This window comes from Crocuta crocuta, unplaced genomic scaffold (assembly GCF_008692635.1).
Source record: "Crocuta crocuta isolate KB4526 unplaced genomic scaffold, BGI_CrCroc_1.0 scaffold551, whole genome shotgun sequence".
Lineage (NCBI taxonomy): Eukaryota > Metazoa > Chordata > Mammalia > Carnivora > Hyaenidae > Crocuta > Crocuta crocuta.
In genome coordinates, this window is record NW_027530969.1 from 2,710,249 (window position 1) to 2,729,048 (window position 18,800).

An 18,800-nucleotide genomic window follows, 5' to 3' on the forward strand; every position below is an offset into this window, starting at 1 on the left:
GGATTAGGAATTAGAAAGGTTGGAGCATCTCTTAGGGGATGACTGGGGACCTCAAGCCACAGAAGAGGTGCATGGTGTATGCGTCATGTCACCTAATAGTGACAAGTTCCAGGAAACCCTGCATATCACCATATTTAAACTAAGCTCACAATAAATCTGTTCCACTGAGGGCTCCTGGCTAAGACACCCGTGCGTGCGTGTGTGTGTGTGTGTGTGTGTGTATTTCTAATGAAAAAACTTTAAAGAATCATCTCCACAGAAAATTTTATAACACATCAAATTTTATTAAGAACATCTCCAGCACTCAGAACAGATGACTATAGGTGAGAGGACACAGCCCATACCCAATATCCACTTATTTTTAATTTTTTACTTAAAAATTTTTGTTTTACTTTAGAGAGAGAAAGTGAATGTGTTGGAGGGGGGGAGCTGAGAGAGAGGGAGAGAGAATCCTAAGCAGACTCCATGCTGTCACCACAGAGAGGGTTCTATCCCACAAACCATGAGATCATGACCTGTGCTGAAATCAAGAGTCGGATGCTCAACCTACTGAGCCACCCAGGCTCCCTTTTTACTTATTTTTATTTTTCCTTACCTTTTATTATTAATATTTACATTTAAACAACAGTGGTCAGTTCCATTTTAATAATTCTGAATACACAAAATGGTCATGTATTTATGAGTGGAACACTAGTGAAAACTAGTCAAGAAATTCTGCACCATCCGGCAGCTCCCCACTCAGACAGGGCCCAGTTCTAGGCTTGCTGTGGCAGGATGCAAAGAAAGGACGTTTTTTAAATCTCAAAAATGATAAATAGAATGTTAAAAAATTATAAAGGGCACATCCAAATCAATTTATCCAAAAAAAGCTAGGACCTCAGTTGAAAATGGGCAAAAGGCATACACATAAAATTTATATGCAAATAGCTTTTTAATAAACATGGCAAACTCTTTAATCTCACTAGGAATCAAATACATCAAAAATAGGACCACATTAAAGTCAGGTACCAAATTTTGCCCATAAAATTAGCAAAAAAATTAGCATTTTTAATGGCTATACCAAACATTGATGAGTGAGTGGTGAGCCAGGTGATGTAAATTAGTACAAACCTTTAGAGAACCAATTTGGCAGCAAGATATCAAAGCCTCAAAAAAGCTGGTATTTTTGGCTGAGTAATTCCATGCCTGGGGAACTGTTCTAGGGAAATCATTCACAGTTCAGGAGGGAAAATGTTGGAAAAAAAAAAAAACATGAAATGCATTTANTGGATGATCCATGAAGTAATGTATTTTATATTTGCACAATAAATTATTCAGCCATTAAAAGTAGTTTTATGAAAAAAGAATAGTTTTATAAAGATTTTGAGATAAATACAGGAAATTCTTATATTGTTAAGTCAAAAAAAAAAAGAAGCGTATAATGATGAGCTCAACTATCAAATGGTTAGGTAAAAAATGGAAGGAGTCATATCAAACTGCTAACAAGAGTCAACTCTGAGTGATGGGACTGTGGGTGACTACTTTTCTTTCTTCCCGCTCTTTTTGCGTTTTCTGTATTTTTCCATTACCAATATATATATTCATGAATATATATACATATGAATCAAGGAAATACACTTGGACTTCTGGGCTGAGAACAAACTTTGTCCAATGACCCTGAATTTATCTGTTTCTCCCAAGTATTCACATCTGCAGAGTCACCAAATACATTCAAGATTAGAAAAAATCACCTCAAAGTCAAATGAGGTGAACACCGAGAGAGGCCAAGGAGAAAAATAACTGGAGATCAATAGGCAAAAGAATGAGAGCGAAAAACAAACACATAAACAAAACACTCCTGGAACATTTCCAGTCAGGTCCAGCTTCTTGGGCTCAAACGGGAAAATGGAAGGGTCTAGCAGCCCTCGGGTAACAGGGCAGGTCTGAGATAAGCCTCCTTCACACCATGCACGGGATTGGCCAGCAGGACCTTTGAAGCTCCAGAATTTAGAACCCAGGGACAACATGGTGTGGCCGTGTCCTTGGCAAGTCCTGGTCTTTCTCCCTCTGTACATCTGCAAGGGACCGAGCCATTGTTCAGGTTTATAGACAAAATACGAATAAAAATAGACTTGTGACCACCTTGCAGCTGGATCTCTAAAAATCTAAGTCATCTTGGCCAAAGCCATCTGTCCTGTCCATGGTGAGGTTTTTAAACCTCATTTCTGTGAAAGGGAGACTTTCAACTACATTCTCAGCTTCTAGGCCAGAGGCCTCACCTACTTCCTGCTCTGGAGTCCTTGGGCCCAAGGGGGCCCCTTCTTGCTCAGAAGTGGAGCTTTCTGGATACATGCCTATAACTTTTCTCTCTGGACTGGGGACTCCCTTGGACTCATCTTCGATGCTCCTCATGTCTCCATTCAAAGGCTTTTCTTCGGAGCCTTTCTGAGAGAGCTGAGAGCAGTTTCCCAGAGAAAATGTGCTGGAAGAAGCAAGGCGTACTTTCCAGCCTGACCTTTGGCAGAGGGTGTCTCTACCTGGGGTAGGAAGCAGCGCTGGCTTCCCCTCTTGGTCTGGGCTGCTGTTTCCAGAAGTTTCACCTGGTTGGCCCTGGCCCCAGACAACTTGTGAGCTACCTTCTTTCTCACCTTGATCTCCTCTTCCCGACTCTGGCTCCCTGTCTCCCTCTGTAGTTATGGCACTATCATTCTGTCCCTCGGGACTTTGGTCACCTCCTCCTGAGGCTTCACCTTCCAAACTGCCCTCAGCCCCAGAGCTTTTTTCTGTGTATTCTTCCTTCTCACTAGAGCCCTGCTCCTCCCCGCCTGCTCCCTTGGGGACTTTGCTTCGCTTGGGATCTGTTATCCCTTCTCCATTCTGAGCAACTTCACCCTCCTCTCCCACTTGGGGGTCTCCATCCGTGCCAAGGGTCTGGCTGCTCTCATCTTCACCCCCCTCCTCTGTCCCAGGGTCCTGGCCTAACCCTAACTCCAGACCTCCATTGGACTCCTGAATAGTCCCTGTCCGTGAGGGGTCCCCCTGGAGCGGCTCCATCCCTCTCTTCTCTGGGACTGCCTCTACTGCCTCCCCATTAGCACACCTTCCTTTCTTCTTTTGCAGAATGTGCTGCAAGTCAAAGGCCTTTGTGATGGGTGCACTGGGTGCCCCCATTGTGTCTTTTGGGGATGTAGGGATCATTTTCTTCTTCATGCAGGCCTCACAGGGACAAAACTCCTCCCGCTCAGCTTCCCCAACCAGCCAGGTCCCCAGGGCTCTGTGGAGGGTTGGCACATCCTCCACAGGGAAGGACAGGAGCTCCTGGCTTCGAGCCTGCTCAGAGAAGGCCGAGAGGTTGCGCAGACCCCGGAGGCGATGCCTGCGCTGCTCTGTCTGCAGGGACATCTCCCACCTGAGGGCTTCCCTCGCGGGTCCTGGCATCCTCCCACCTGCCCAGCTCCGGATCTTGCGGACCTCTTTCTCAGTGCTAACCTGGAGCCGCTGGCCCACATCCTGCTGCAACTCTGCCACCATTTGGTCTAGGAGGTCATTGCTCTGCAGGCTCCAGCGGGCTCGGAGCTCAGCTGTGGCCCTGGCAAGGTGGGCCATGAAGGCCTTCTCCATCCTCTTCAGCAACCTGGACACCCAAAGGGGGTCAGGGTCCAGGGACACTCTGCAGGCTGTAGAAGAGCTGTTCTCCTCAGGCCCCTGGGAGAACTTGGCCTGGGTTTGCTTATGGCGTATCTCAGCTGTTTGGGACGGCTTTTCCAAACCAGGCTCATGGTTGGGGCCACTCTGACTTTCACTGGCATCCAGATCCCTCCTGCTAAGGCTCCTAGTGGGCTCTGGTGGTTTCTCTCTTGCCCCTGGAGGGCAAAGTGTGGTGGAGGCAGGGTTTCCTCCTGCTTCCTCTTCCTGCATGCTCTTATCTTCCTGTGCACCTTCCCCATCATCAGAGTCAGCCTCTGACAGTTCTTGTCCCATGACTCTTCCCTCTTCTGGAGATCCTTGGACACCCTCTCCTTGCAATTCTGCTATTTCTTTTTCTTCTTCAATTTTCTCTAGTTGTACCTCTTCTTCTTGCATTGTGTTTTCAACTACTTGGTCCAGGTTACTGCCCAGCACCTGCTCCCCACTGTTTCTTTCTGCCTTGTCTTTCCTGGTGGCATAAGCCTTTTCTTGGGAGTTTGAAGAGGCTGTAGAACTGCTGGGCTGTTGGTTTTCTGGATCCTCTTGGTTCTTGGAGGTTCTAGAATCAGGCCTCTGGGAGGGGATTTTCAAGGGCAGCTCTATCCTCTCAGGGACCAGGGTGTTGTCCATGGCACAGGGTCCGCTGCCTTCCCCTGAGCCTCCGGAGCCACTGCCAACATCCACACCAGATGAGGATGTTGGTGTGAAGTCCTCAGTCATGACATGGGACCTGAGGCCTGGCAGAGCCTGGCACCAGCCAAGCTCCCAGAGGCCTGAATCCAGCTTACCTCGTCTGAGGCCACATCCTGGCCACAGGGACTGGAAAGTGCTCAGGAGCTCCTGGTACCGAGAAGAGTCTGTGAACCTCACTTTGCCAGTAGGAGACCCAAGGTCTTCATCAAAGAAGTGGAGCCCAGCAAGACAGGTGATAAGGGCCCGGGCAGAGTGGCTGAGCCTCCTACCCACTGTACTGGACACTTCAGGCAGACTGCTGGGCCGGCCCTGCTTGGAGCCCATCAGTGCCTTCATGATCTGTATGGAGGCAGAGACCTTGTGAGGAAGCACACACTGGCCAACACCACAGTCCACAGCCATTCCTTTGCCTGATCCAGCCTCCCTGGGGGCTTCTGAAACTCCGCTACAAGGAAGACCCTCTCCTGACTTGGGATGAGCATCACCAGTCACTGGGAGAGGTCCTTCTGATTCTGCTTTCTTACTGGCAGCCCCTTCATGGGACAGTTGTCTGGTCAGAACTGGCTCCCCTAGACCTTCCAGGAGATGTTCGTCAGCAGGATCCTCCTGGGGGCCTTCCGGCATGTCTCCCACCACAACTGTACTCTCATCCACCATCTCACATTTCATAGGTATGGGCTCCTCTGGGATGTTACTCAGCCATTCACGGACCACAGCATCTGGTGAAGTTCTGGGCAGGGCACCCAGGGCCATCCTGCCATCTTGCTCTTGCTCCTCCAGGCTTTCCCCTCCACCAGCAGCCTTTCCCTGGAACATTCTCCCAGTCCTGGGACCACAGCTGGAGCTGCTCCTTCTCGAGGCTTTGACTGCTTTCCGCATGGCCCCTGACTGAGAGCCTGGGGGCCGTGGGTGCCATGCGTCAGGCTTTTCCTCCCCCAGCTTTCCACCACTTGGCCCCCAGTCAGCACCAGGGCTACTGCTACCCGAAGGGTGTTTCTTGACAAAAGGCCATGTCCTTGGGGGAGTGAGACAGTACCTGCTGCATACCAAGGAGACCTTAGAGAAAGGGCCCTGGCTGCCTGATGGTTGGGAGGTCTGCAGGGTCTGAGTCTTCTTATCGGGGATCCCATGGAACAGGGATGTGCTGATTGGTGAGCAGCAGCAGCCTTGGTGGGCTCCTAGCATCCCTCCCTCAGGCTTTCCAGCTGGAGAAACTAAAGTACAGGAAGGCTTGGGAAGGCCCCCCCTTGCCTTTTTGTCCAGGCCATCATCTGGGTTGCTCAAAGGGTCTGATGTGTTGGAAAGTGAGAGAGCTGGTGAACATGCCCTGAACTCAGAGTGACCTTCAGTCTCAGCAGAGGGAGAGTATGGAGGATAGAAATTGGAAGCACAGTCAGAATTGCTCACAGGGGTCATGAGAGCACTGCTAACCCCCTGTGCATCCTGGGAATGAAGAGAGGCAGAGGAGGGCAGCCCTGCATCTTGGGAGGCCTGGTTCCTGGTACTAGGTGAGCTTCCAGAAAGGTGTGGTGCTGGGCCATCTGGGTAGGCCCTGCCTCCTCTAGGAGGTCTTGGTACTTTCCTGGGCACAACTGAGTCAAGTGGGCAGTGGATATCCCTTCTGTTGGGGCACTGCCTGAGGTGGCCTATCCAGGACCCTCGGCTGTGGCTGGAAATGCTGAGCGAGGACACAGCCCTGGCTTGGCCCTTCTGCTTTCTTCTCCTGCCTGGGACTGAGGCACAGGCAGAAGGCAGAGAACAGCTTTCTGCAGTATCCCCAGAGCCAGAATGATTTGAAACCAGTGGTGGTCTCATCCCAGACATACCCTTAGCCTGGGAGTGCCTGGAACCCTGTCTACTCTCCTCTGCCTGTGAGTCCTTGTTCCTCAAAGATAAGGGACTCACCATGAGAAGATTGGGGCCTTCCCTCTGAGTGGTCTCTGGCTGGGAAGCAGTCACTACCCTTGTCTTTCTGAAGCAGCCCTGATGCATCTCACCCCTTTCACTGGACTCCTCATGAGACCCAGCACTCCCTGAGGACTCACAAGGAGCATCTGCTGTGCCTCGGCTCAGGGGCTTCCGGCAACTATGGCACTCCCTGCTCTGCCCTGTTCCCTGTGGACCTGGGCCTTTCCTAGTCCTGGATGTGCCACCAGCTTCCCGCCCTGCACCTCTCTGGAAGTCAGCCCCAGAGGCCACATGTAGGTCGCAGCTGCCCACGCTGCCCTCCAGAGACCTGGAGCAGCAGGAGGAGTTTGGCTCAGAGTCTTTGAGGGGTTTGTCACTAGAGTCAGGGCTGACACTGTCCTTGCTGCTCCTTTTCCTTCTGGTGACCCGTTGGCTCCAAGGCCTCTTGGAATGGGAGTGTTGGGTCAGCCTGGATCTCCTCTGAGATGCCATCCCCTCTTCCTGAGCAGAGTACAAGGGGTTCATCCAGATCTCATAACTAGACCCTGGCTGCCACTGGCCTCGTGCAAGGGCTTTCTCACATCCTGCTTCACAGGGCCCCAGTCCCTGTGTCCTAGGATCTGAGGAGCCCCCAGGGTGGCTCTCGCACACACACTGGATGGAATCCACCTCCCCCAGAACAGGGACCTCCCCACTGGCTGCCGTGAGGACACTAGCCCTCCCCACCCTCCTGGACCATAGGAGTGCATCCTCGCCAAGTAGGTGGAAGCGGACTTTCATCTCTACAGACAGGCTGCCATCCTCATTCATGCGGACCTTTTTCTCAACATCATCACTGGCCACCAATGGGCCAAGCTGGGCAGGTGTGTCCTGAGGGTGTCTGTCAGGAGAAGGGCCCATCTTGGCATGATGCAGGGACGCTGGAGGGTTGCTGAGACCAGACCTCTCTGACAGCAAAGAAAACCGCCGTGGCCGACTGCCCGACCTGGACCTTGAATGGATCACACTCTGCTTGGCCTTTGGCCCCCAGCTTCCTGGCACACAATGAAAGCAAGAGAAAAGAGGAAAGACAGTGAGCTACTAGGGGGAGCTTCAGAGTAGGAGAATAAAGCCTGGTCATGAGCATTTCATCACCTCAACACCCCTACCACCTCCCAAACCACAAAGTAAGGGCAGAAGCCACTTTAGAATGAATATCTAGTCTTCAGTTTGTGAACCACCAAAGCCTACTGAGATGATATTGAAGTCTGAATTAGATCTCAACTCTGACACTTCTTCACTGTGTAGTTTTTGGCAAAGCCTCTTTACTGAGTGGTAAAATAAGAATAATGATAGGTTTGTTTTGATGATGCAAGGCAGTGCATATAAAACTTTCTGGAGACTTTCTAGCACAAAATAGGTTCTTGATGGATAGCAGCATTGGCAGGCAGAGCAGCAGTGCCCAGAACTAATTCCTGGCCCTGCTCATGCCCACCCCTGACACAGGAAGCAAAATCAATAAGCTGCTGCATAGGTGTTTGACTGTAAACTGTAAAATGCTTTGCAATTATTAGGGGTGATTTATCATCCCAACACTCATCAAGCTTTGGGGTTGATAAATGATTGCAAGAAAGGACCTGGGCACACAATAGCAAATCCTGATAGTCAAGCCTGCACCCTAACCATGAAAGAGAAAGAAAGGGAGCCACTGAGAGAAGAAAGAAGTGATCCCAAGAAAGAATAAAGCCCTTAGTACTTTCTCATTTCATCTTTTGAACTAATACGTGGCAAAAGGAAAAGGTTAGTGGGGGCTGAGCCAATGGCCAACAAAAGAATAGATCCCCCCACTTGAGTCCATCTAGACAGAAGGTTTTTCCAAGCTCTCCTCTTCCATAAGCACCTAATGAGACTGAGAGGTCCTCCTAAGGAGGATCTGTGGCTAATAGGTCTTTGTACCTTTAGCACCTGGCATGCAGCAATCACCAAAACCATTATTGTTATTTCTTAACAGATTTTCACAAAGGATATTATTTTGTTTATTCACCAAATTTGCCCATTTCCATTCCAATAATATTGCTGAAATTTCAATCTGCAGTTTTTAATTCTACTTTTAAACTAATGTGTTTTTTTAAATAACAACGCCTAGACTCTGGTACATAATAAACTTTTGGAGGGATATAAAGTTGTATGTATAAATTGATTATAAAGTTGTATGTATATATTGATGAATGGATGCATGATTAATGGTTACCATGGTTAGTTTTAGTCCATTTGTTTTCCACTATTGTCTAAAGAAGTTATGACTCTTGAAAGATGCAAATGCCACATACCCATGGTCCATTGTCTCTATGTCATGACAACCATGGTCCTTAATAAAGCTTATTTTAGGTCCTAGAAACTTAGAGTTCAAGATCTCCTAATTCCAGTTTTCTTTAACTACCAGATCCCTCTCTCTCATATGCCAGTCAAATGTTCAACCTGATTAAGTTTGATGGTGGTAAGAAAAAGGAAAAGTCAACAGTGACCCAAAACAACTGAGATACCCAAAACTTGGGGCCAAAAAACAGGTTTTAAAATTATGTAGAAGGGATATCTGTCCAGTCCTACTGAACCACTATCCAGTGCAAATAAAATTGGGGAAACTCCAAAACTAACTCACCGGTTTTGTTTCTTGGAGTCTGCCCAGATGAAGTTTCAATCCCATATCTTCTGGCATCTTCCATTGCCAGAGGTTTGAAAGACTCATAACCAGCACATACTAGCACTGAGGGGCTGTGCAGCAGATCCTTCCAAGAGTCCACCTGAAGAAGGAGAGTGTTGAGTTAAAAAGCCTGGTTTGCAAAACTCAACTTCTGTCCAAGGAGACATAGGCAGAGGAAGAATCCTCTCACTCTGGCCTTTTCCTGATGTTTGCACATCTCACCCCAGAATTCTGATTCAAGGGAAGGATTCTATCCACTTGTCATAATACCTCCATAACTATCTGGGGGCTGAGGTCCTACCATTATGACCTTTCTCTCTACCTAAACCCCTCCTTCCACATAGTATGAGGTCTGTGGTTTAGGGGTTATTCTGGATGCCTCTGGTGGAAAACACTTTCAAGAAGTCTTTGGCTTGCTTCCCTGCTCACACTTGTACCCTCCAGAATACCTTTCTTTCTTTCTTTCTTTCTTTCTTTCTTTCTTTCTTTCTTTCTTTCTTTCTTTCTTTCTTTCTTTCTTTCTTTCTTTCTTTCTTTCTTTCTTTCTTTCTTTCTTTCTTTCCTTCTTTCCTTCTTTCTTTCCTTCCTTCCTTCCTTCCTTCTCTCTTTCTCTCTTTCTTTCTTCCTTAGCAACCAGAGTAGAAGGTCCTCCAGCTTCCCTATGGAAATTGATTAACTACTTCACTCTTTTCCCACAAAGAGTTTTCTCCTGGGTCTAATCTGTGCTTTCCAGTGTAATCTTGAGCCCATTCCTTCTACTTTCAACTCTTCTGGAGTGGAGAAGGGCAAGGGTGTTCTCTCTACAGGTAGTCATTCCCTTTCAGGCTCCTCCTGTGGTTCCCTAGGCTCCTGCCCAGAGGTTTGTGTCAACCTTTCCCACCCACCCCAGGGCATCCTGGGCTGGGAGCCTAGCAGGCAAAATTGCATTCCAGGAAACAGGTCTCTGCTTTTAGAAAAATCTCATGTGGGCCTGAGGCTCCTGCATATGTGAGAATTTGCACTATTTATGACATTATATTGTAATTGGCAGAATTAGTTTCATCTTCAAAGGGCTGTATCTGTTCTTTTCTATTTTCTCAAATTAGAAGGGTGTGTTCATTAACAAGGAAATGAAAGGAAAAAAAAGACCTCTTGCATCCTCTCTCTACAACTAACATTAAATTAACTGTACACCAGATCTTTCAACCTACTTAATTAGAAGTTTGTTTCAAACTACTAGGTACATTTCTTGGTTGACTTAGAGCTCTAGTTCATCACAAAAATACATACAAATATGGTCCAAGTCTATCTGTTTATAGATGTAGTCATGCTTCTAGGAAATCAAACTTTTCCAAGGGGAAAAAAATTGAGGGCCAAATAATGCTCTCATTCTGGAAAGAGTTGAGGATTAGGATCCACACACACAAAAAGAGAGTTATTGAGAGTGTTCGTCCAGTTGAGGACCTGAAAAATGATAGTTATGACCCAGCCTATGCTAGGGAGCAATGAGACCCTTTTGTTAACAGAATAGTTCTTCAGTAAATCTATATGAAATTACATTAATATTTTTTTCTCCAACTAACTTACGTTTGTACCTGCTGTCTCCCTCTCCTTCCCACTGAACTGTAGCTAGTTGAAGATAGGGACCTAGACTTATTTCTCTGTGTACTCTGCATGTAGTACATGCTAGTACATAGCAATGTGCCATAATTTAAATTTTTCTTGCATGATGACTCCAAAATCATTAATGCTCACTCTATCATTTGTCACCCATGCAACCATGAGCAAATTACTGAGCCTTTGTGCCTTAGTTTTCTTACCAAAGAAAAGAAAATAATGACATTAACCTCCTCATGAATTTGTGTGGTAGATGTCATGTCCTAAATTAGTCAACCTTTATTTTACTCTTTTTGATATAATTTCCAGTACTGTACAGCATATAAAGCTCTACACACATTTCCTGGACTCCTTTGCAGCTATAATTCTAACCATGAAATAGTTTCCAACAATTAGATGCACTTGTCCAAGGTATGGAAAATGACAGTGAAGCAGAGGCCATCTTTCTTTTGCTTTTGAATGTTGTCACAAGAAAAATAGTCAAAAGTACAAAGAAGATTGTGCAGCCAAGATGGCAAAAGTCACACTCATTGTTCCAGTACCCAGTCACCAGCTTTCTGGATGCCAGTAAACAGTAGTGGCATATAACCTGCCTGATTCTGGACCACAGCAATGGTGGACTTATACTGAACTCAATTATTCTAGTGACAGCCTCCCAAAAACCCACTTACTTGATTGTGTTAGAGGTATCTACCCAGATAAGTCAATAATGTTCTGGGAACTAGTTCCGGAAATCAAATTTATGTTCCTCCAACTTCTCAATCTTTAAATACAAAACTCTCATTGCCATGTAATATTCCATTGTATAGATAAACCACATCCTCTTGATCCATTCGTCAGTTGATGGACACTTAGGCTCTTTCCATGTTTTGGCTATTGTTGAGAGTGCTGCTATAAACATTGGGGTACGTGTGAGAAAGAATGAAATCTGGCCATGTGGAGCAACCTGGATGGAAGTTGAGGGTGTTATGCTGAGCGAAATAAGTAAGGCAGAGAAGGACAGATACCATATGTTTGCATGTATAGGAGGATTAGGAGGAACTTAAAGGAGGACCATGGGGGCGAAGAAGAGGAAAAATAGTGGGGGAGAGGGAGGGCGGCAAACCATGAGAGACTCTTGAATGCCGAGAACAAACTGAGGGCGGATGGGGTACGGGGAAGGGAAGGGGGTGATGGGCATGGAGGAGGGCACTTGGGGGGATGAGTCCTGGGTGTTATATGGAAACCAACTTGACAATAAACTATTAAAATAAATAAATAAATAAATACAAAACTCTCTGTGTATATTTTCTTCATGTTTGTGATACCTACAGAGGTTTCTGTTTCCTGTACTGAATCAGAGCTGATTCTACGTATGGTATCAGCAGTCGTTACATGCAATAGACCCTCAAGAACGGGAATCTAGGATTAGTTATCTGATTATCTGACCTGATTGGGTTTAAAGGCAGTGATAATCTCGTTACAATGGGCACTGGTGGCCTATGGCACAAAGTGATAAAACAGATTCTTGAATGATCACCTCTGATGATAAAATGCAGTGTTTACTGAGAGCGGGACTTTGACTATTCCTGGCTGCCTTGATTATGAGAGCAAAACAGATTATGGAATAGGCTAGCTTTTCTGACTTAAAGAAAATGGCAAGCTTAAGGTCTAAACTCTCAGTTCAGAGATGCCCAGAGAAACTGGGTGCTTCTACTACTACTGTAAAAGAGTATTTTTCTCTTATAGTCAAACATCAGATGCAGAAACTGATTCTGCTAGTTGTTGAAATACAACTGAAATAGTTTTTGTATGATCCATCAAGCCACAAAGCAGGATGTCAAAGCAGCACTCCATAAGCAGGTGGTGGTGATGTGTACAAGATCAGGCTTCAGATGTTTGAACTGAAGGCATATATAAATTGCATGAGCCACACTCCCAGTTCACTTGCTTCTGCTGCATTGCCATGTCTCCTCCCCATACACCTACAGCTTCCTGTGGAAGTTCCCTATGATGAGTTAGCTGAAGATGAAAATATTTGATTCTGGGTTTCAGATGGTTTCACAGGATATGCTGACACAAGTAAAAGTTGACTGCTGCAGCATTATAGACTCACTTAGGGAGGCATTAAGGGCAGTGGAGAAGGAAAATACAAGAAATAATGTTTGATTGGCTACTTTTTATGGAAGGAGCAATGGAAGGTTCTATGGAAATTTATGGACAGTAGTTAGCAGTTCAATCCAAAAATCAGGGACTTGGAAGGAGCAAGACTGGAGAGCTGGTGGCAAGGAACTGTGGAAAAGAATCTGTGAATAGGTCTCTCGTACCGGCCCCAGAGAGTAAGAACATTTGTGTCCTATTGAATGCTCATCAGAAGTTTATAATCATGTGAACAGATGACCTGTACACTGGATGTTAGTCATTATCTTCCTCCAACCACCCCAAGTTGTGCTCAGTTGGCTCAAACAAAGTGGCAAAGTAAGCATGAACTAGAAACATAAACTGCCTTATTCATTTGGATCTGACTGCCAACTCTGCTGAGGCTCCAATCTGCCAAGAGCAGAGATCCATGCTAAACTTATGCCAAAATACTTGCAATTTGCAGCATACCTTGAGGTATTCAGCCATCCATCTCTTGGGAAGATAACGACATTGAATCCACACACACCCCCGATGATGGAATGCATATTCACTGGAACAGACACTAATTTTGGATATGTTTTCGTCCTTGTCAACACCCTTTTTCTACTAAGACTTAGTGAATACCTTACTCATCATTGCCATAATCCATGAATATTACTTCTAGCCAAAGAACTGATTTTATAGCAAAAGAAGTGAGCCAATTCACTAACACACATTCAATTCGCTGCGTAGACATAGACACCATTGCCCCAAAGTAGCTATAACTTATGACAGTGGATCATTCTACGGGAGGCTCCGTTTGGGTACCAATGGAAAGGCATCACTTTATGATGTTGGGGCATTGTCTTGTAGGATGTGATATGTACTCTGGACTGACAACCAATTTATAGTATAGTACTGTTTCTCCATAGACAACAGATACCTGGGAATTAAGGGGTGGGAATGGGAGCAGTTCCTCTCATTGTTGCCCCTATCACCTAGCTGAAAACATTTTGTTTCCCATTCCAACAACTTCAGGCTCTGCTAGTTTGGAAGTCTCTGAATCTAAGGGAAATTGTTCCTACCCAGAGATACAACACAACAGTGGGTCAGTGAAGTTGAAAGTTGAGACAGTGAAGTTGAAAGTTGAAAGGATCCCTTACCTGGCTATATGCTGATCCTTTCAACAATGAACCAAAAGACAACAAGGGTGTTTCTGTGTTGAGTGGGATGATTGATTCTGATTATCAAGGGAAAATAAGGCTGCTGTTATGCAATGGGGTCAGGGGAAAAGTTGCCTATTGCCCAGAGAATCCCTTGGGTGTTTTCTGTGGCTGCCATATTCAGTGGTAAAAGTTAACACAGTAGCTTATGAAGTTCCTCTGAGGGCTCAGAGTCCACAGGAATGATCTAACACATGCCAGCACATAGTAAATGCACCATAATTTATATGGTAGAAATAGTTCAGTCACCCTACCACATCCACAACCACATTCAGCTGAGGTGCTGGCAGAGGGAACACAAAATGGACAGTAGAATGAAACCTAATACCATCAATGGTCTTGTAGTAGATGACCTAGTCTTCTTCACAGCTCTGCTAGGTGTGAACCAATTTTCTATGTTTTGCCTTTGCCTGCGTCTGACACTTTATACAAGGTATTTTGGTGGTTGTGGACTTGATAGTTAAACCTTAAGACAGAGGCTACAAAGGGGGACTTGTGCCCAGAGGATGGATGGTACAGTTCTTTTTATCTGTATCTTTAAGAATTTATTGACAGAATATATACAGGAAGGAAAGAACATTGCCCCAGTGTTTCAGCTCTCTTCTTTAAATGTGTTTTTATTAGCTTTTTGTCTGACCTGTTAATATGTTTTTGACACCATTAAGCAAGATTTTGGTACCTTAGAAATTATATTCATTTTTATTCTAATGCCACTATTTATTCTATTCTAATGACACTTGCTAACATCTTATTATTTATGTGCAATAAAAACGATCTTGTCTTTTATTTACTCTCTCAACAAGAAATCTCACTAATCTCTGATACTAGGTAATAATGGTATAATGTGAGCTATTCTGCTATGCTTTTAATAATTGAAAATATATGAGATGAAAATATGTTACTAGAATTTGAAAAAAATAGTTTATTCTTATATCAGTATATTTTTTTAATTTCATAAATTATAGTCACTTCATCACATGTGGTTACACTGAGTCAATCTTCTTTCCTGAAAATTCTGTGACTTTAGTCATTTGATAACTAAGTGGTTCTTTTTTTTCTTAAATAGTTTATTGTCAAGTTGGTTTCCATATAACACCCAGTGCTCATCCCCACAAGTGCCCTCCTCCATGCCCATCACCCCTCTTCCCCTCTTTCCCACCCCCATCAGCCCTCAGTTTGTTCTCAGCATTCAAGTCTCTCATGGTTTGCCTCCCTTCCTCTCCCCCACTATTTCCCCCCTTCTTCTCCCCCACGGTCTTCCTTTAAGTTCCTCCTAATCCACCCATACGTGCAAACATATAATATCTGTCCTTCTCTGCCTGACATATTTCACTCAGCATAACACCCTCAAGTTCCTAGATGGTACAGTTCTGATGTGACTCTGATGTGACTCGGAGTGGGGGGGCGGAGGTGCATATGTTCTGATTGTAGGAAAGACAGCTGCATTCTTAGGTGAGCATATGCTGCTGTAGCTGTTGCTTATGAATTTAAGTAGTGGTAGAGTAGTATATACAGTGTCAAAAGGTGATAGGATTAATATGGGGAGACTGTGGATTAGAGCAATCCATTTCCATCCCTCATCCTGCCCACCTACAGTGCACATTTATGTTCTGCAGAGGCTGGAAAGGCAAAAATTACATTCACTAGCCTTCTTTACAGTTAGGGTTGTATGCAAATTGGGTTCTCCACCAATTAGATGCATTTGATCAAGTCTAGGAAAGCAAGTGAGGCAGACACCATTTCTTCTTGATTCTTGTTGTTGTCACTGTGAAGCAAATGTGTGGGTATCAGGAAGCCACAGCAGCCCAGGCAACAGTGGCTAGACTCAGCACCCCAGTATTCCTGCGTGTCAAGAGTGTCCACATGCAGCTGTGGCAGTTTCCTGATCCCAGCTGCATAAGCCTGGATGCCACTGCAGAGAAGTACTCTTGAATTCAATAATCACAGTAGCTTCAAGCAGAATACCTTACAGCTTCCTGCAGACCACTGAGAGCTATTCTTGTAGACCCAGCTTAGAGCTCATGCCTCCAACTATTCAAAGATTTGGAAATCCCCTGATGGCCTGTATTAGATAGGGTTCTGCTAACGGTACTTTGAGAAGTTTTCGTGTTCTGCACTGAACTCTTATTGGAATAGGTGGGATTGGATAACAGAAGGATTGGATGAGGAAATAATAAAAGTATGCAAGGCCTGGTGTCTGGCACTTACTAAGTGCTAACTAAATGGTAGCCAGAATATGAATAATAATCGCTGTTTAACTGACTGAATGTCTCTATTCACCTTTAATTAGTAGCAGGGCAATCTGTGCTCCATTTTAAGGAATAACCCCCTTATTCCATCAAAGTATTTCGATCTGAAGGCTAGAGAACTTTTTAAAGGAAATATCATACCCAGACAGCCTACCTTTTCCCCATTGGTTGTATACACCTGTTTCACAGGAAAGTGCAGAAGATCTGAGGCTTTGCTGAGAAAGGCCGTCAGGTTCCTTGTATTTCTGTGACTGAGAACCACCATCTGCTGGAATCTAGGGTCTCCATTCTTAACCAGCATTATCCTCCTTGGGGCCTTAGAACCCTTGCAGGAAGAAGATGTTCCTGGTGCCTCACTCCGGCTTTCAAAATCCCTTGACCGCTGAGCAGATGAGTTTCTCCCTTGTGTCCAGCCTGGCCCACCTGGTGTTTTGGGGGGCTTCTTATCAGAGCAGAGGTAGCAGCCACCATCTTCCAGCTGTTCCAGGGCACTGAGGCCATGCAGGCCCCGGGGTGTAGTGACAGAGCGCACTCCAAAGGAGAGAGGCATGCGCTGAGAGAGCTCATCCATCAGAGCACCGAAGCTCTTAAAAGCACGCTGGTCAACAGCCAAGCGAACCCCAGCAAACCGGGGATCCCCTCGCTTGAGGAAGGTTATCTTCTTGGCTGGAGTGATCTGGGTGACAGAGGGAGTCCGGGCCACTGAGGGCAGGAGGCACTCCCGGTGGCTCGGGGCCTGGGCATCTTTCAGGGTGCTGTTCATGGCGTGGAGTTCCAGGCAGCTGAAAGAGATCAGAGGAAGAGGAGAGTCAGAGAGCAGCTGGAGAGAGTTTACATTTCCTCTCTCTTCTTTGTTATAGAGGTGCCTCCTGACTATCCCAAATTTGTTCCACTTGGCTACATAGATGCTGGTTAATCTGTTTGACTGGAACAGAAGGAAGGACAAAGGTTTGGCATCAGAAAAATATGAATTCAAATCACAACTCCCCACTTATTACCCAGGAGGTTAATGACACAATCTGTGTCTTGGTGCATCTCACCTGTAACATGCAACCATGTTCACTCTGCATAATGACTATAATGATTAACTGAGTTTACCCATAGAGACCACCTGGCATGGAGCAAGCATCAATAAATCCTTATTCCTTTCCTTCCTCTTGCGGTTTCTCTTACTCTCTTCTACACCCTTGAACTCCTTTAACACTGTAGAGGTTGTCTCCTAAAGAAAGGAGTAAATAAAGAGAAGACCTTATAACACAGGCAACAGAACATGGGACAGGGAGTCAGGACACCTGGGTACCTTTCCTACTCTCTCAGTGCAAGATCTCGTGTGTAACCCTGGAGGACTCCCAGCAATACAGATTCACATCTTCAAGGTGCCAGGTGAGCAGAATCCTTTGGTCGCAAACCACTCCGAGATGGGAGTGTAGACAAGGAGACTTGTAAACCAGAGTGGATGCCACCATATCTTTTCTTTATTATAATGTTATTTATTATATTGTAATGTTTGCATTAATGTAAAAAGAATGTCCCCCCTCCTTGCATCCCTCTAAAGTCTTTGGAAGATGTATAATAAACCCTATGGGAGAGTACACCAGCCCACTACCATCAACATGGAAGATTAATGACAGCCCAGCCTTGATAGGATCAAGCCCATTCGTCTAACTGTTCATTTCTATTCCCACGTCAGGGAAACCCCATTGTCTTGCCTAGGACCTTTGGGAAAAGACTCCCACAAGTTCTCCCTGCCTAGATCACTGTGCTGTGTTCTGTGCACCTTTCGGTCAAGTTGTCCTGAAACGTAGTTTTTACCTAGACATTTCCTGTGCTCCAAATCCTTCAAATGATTCCCCAGTGTCTGCAGAAGAAGCTTGTGCTCTTTACCCCCACAATTAAAGGGTCTCTCAGGCTTGCTTCTGGCTGCCCCTCGAGCCTCAGCTCCCATTTCTTTCCTGCAGGAATTCTCCACTCCCATCAGGCTATCTGGCTCAGAGGCTCTCCCTAGTCCCTATCCTTCTGTTCCCTATCTTGGCTTCTCTCCTTTGCTGAGCCTTCCCCAGACTAGGAGTAGTCTTTTTCAGTATAGCTCTCCCAGTATTTCCTATATTCTGGGCCTGTATCCTTCCTGGCCAAGTATCCCAAGCCTGGGAGGCAAATCTGTACTGCTCAGGGCTCCAAGCCCCATGCTTGACACAGACCAGGGACCGGGAAATAAATACCGAGTAACATCCATATTTCACAGAACCTCATAACAATGCTCAATCCTGTCATTAAGCTGACACTTGATGAATTATGATCAAGTCAGGAGTCTTCCCCACTTCCATGTGGTTCAGACCATAGCAAAATCCTCATAAATGTACATACGTCAGGTAAACATCGTCTTCCCTGCTACAGCCATAATCCTTCTTATGGCTCAGTGGTGCCCACATCTCCCTTTCTTACCTTTACTTCTGTTTATCCCTCTTCATCTTAGGGAAGGAACTCTTCTCTCATTTTCAAAATCTTGCAGCACAAAGAGGCCTTATAATCCTCTCATCTCTGGTACAAACTTTGTAATTAGGTTCTTCAAACTCCTCCCTCCCAACTAATCCCTTTAAGCTGCTTTCTTAGACCTCCCACTAACATCCCTGCAGCGTCCATACACGCTATTACCCAGGCGTTTCTTCTTGCAGGACTAACTTTTCT

At 45.6% G+C, this 18,800-nt stretch overlaps 1 protein-coding gene across 1 annotated transcript; it reads right to left on the reverse strand.

Annotated features, from left to right (window-relative positions):
- Positions 1-2,136: 2,136 nt before the first annotated feature.
- On the reverse strand, positions 2,137-16,878 carry RP1L1 (RP1 like 1). Its single transcript, XM_077769739.1, has 3 exons — positions 16,270-16,878; positions 8,906-9,047; positions 2,137-7,301 (listed from the first exon to the last, which is right to left on the reverse strand). Exons 1-3 carry the CDS (start codon positions 16,876-16,878, stop codon positions 2,137-2,139), a joined length of 5,916 nt encoding a protein of 1,971 aa, XP_077625865.1.
- Positions 16,879-18,800: the final 1,922 nt, after the last annotated feature.

What these genes read in the sequence shown, in the direction of transcription:
- RP1L1 (XM_077769739.1), bottom strand. Translation starts at nt 16,878, where the DNA reads ATGAACAGCACCCTGAAAGATGCCCAGGCCCCGAGCCACCGGGAGTGC. An exon ending in ATACAACCAATGGGGAAAAG is followed by an intron (nt 9,048 to 16,269) that starts GTAGGCTGTCTG and finishes CTCCTTCTTCAG; the next exon opens with GTGGACTCTTGGAAGGATCT. An exon ending in GACTCCAAGAAACAAAACCG is followed by an intron (nt 7,302 to 8,905) that starts GTGAGTTAGTTT and finishes ATTGTGTGCCAG; the next exon opens with GAAGCTGGGGGCCAAAGGCC.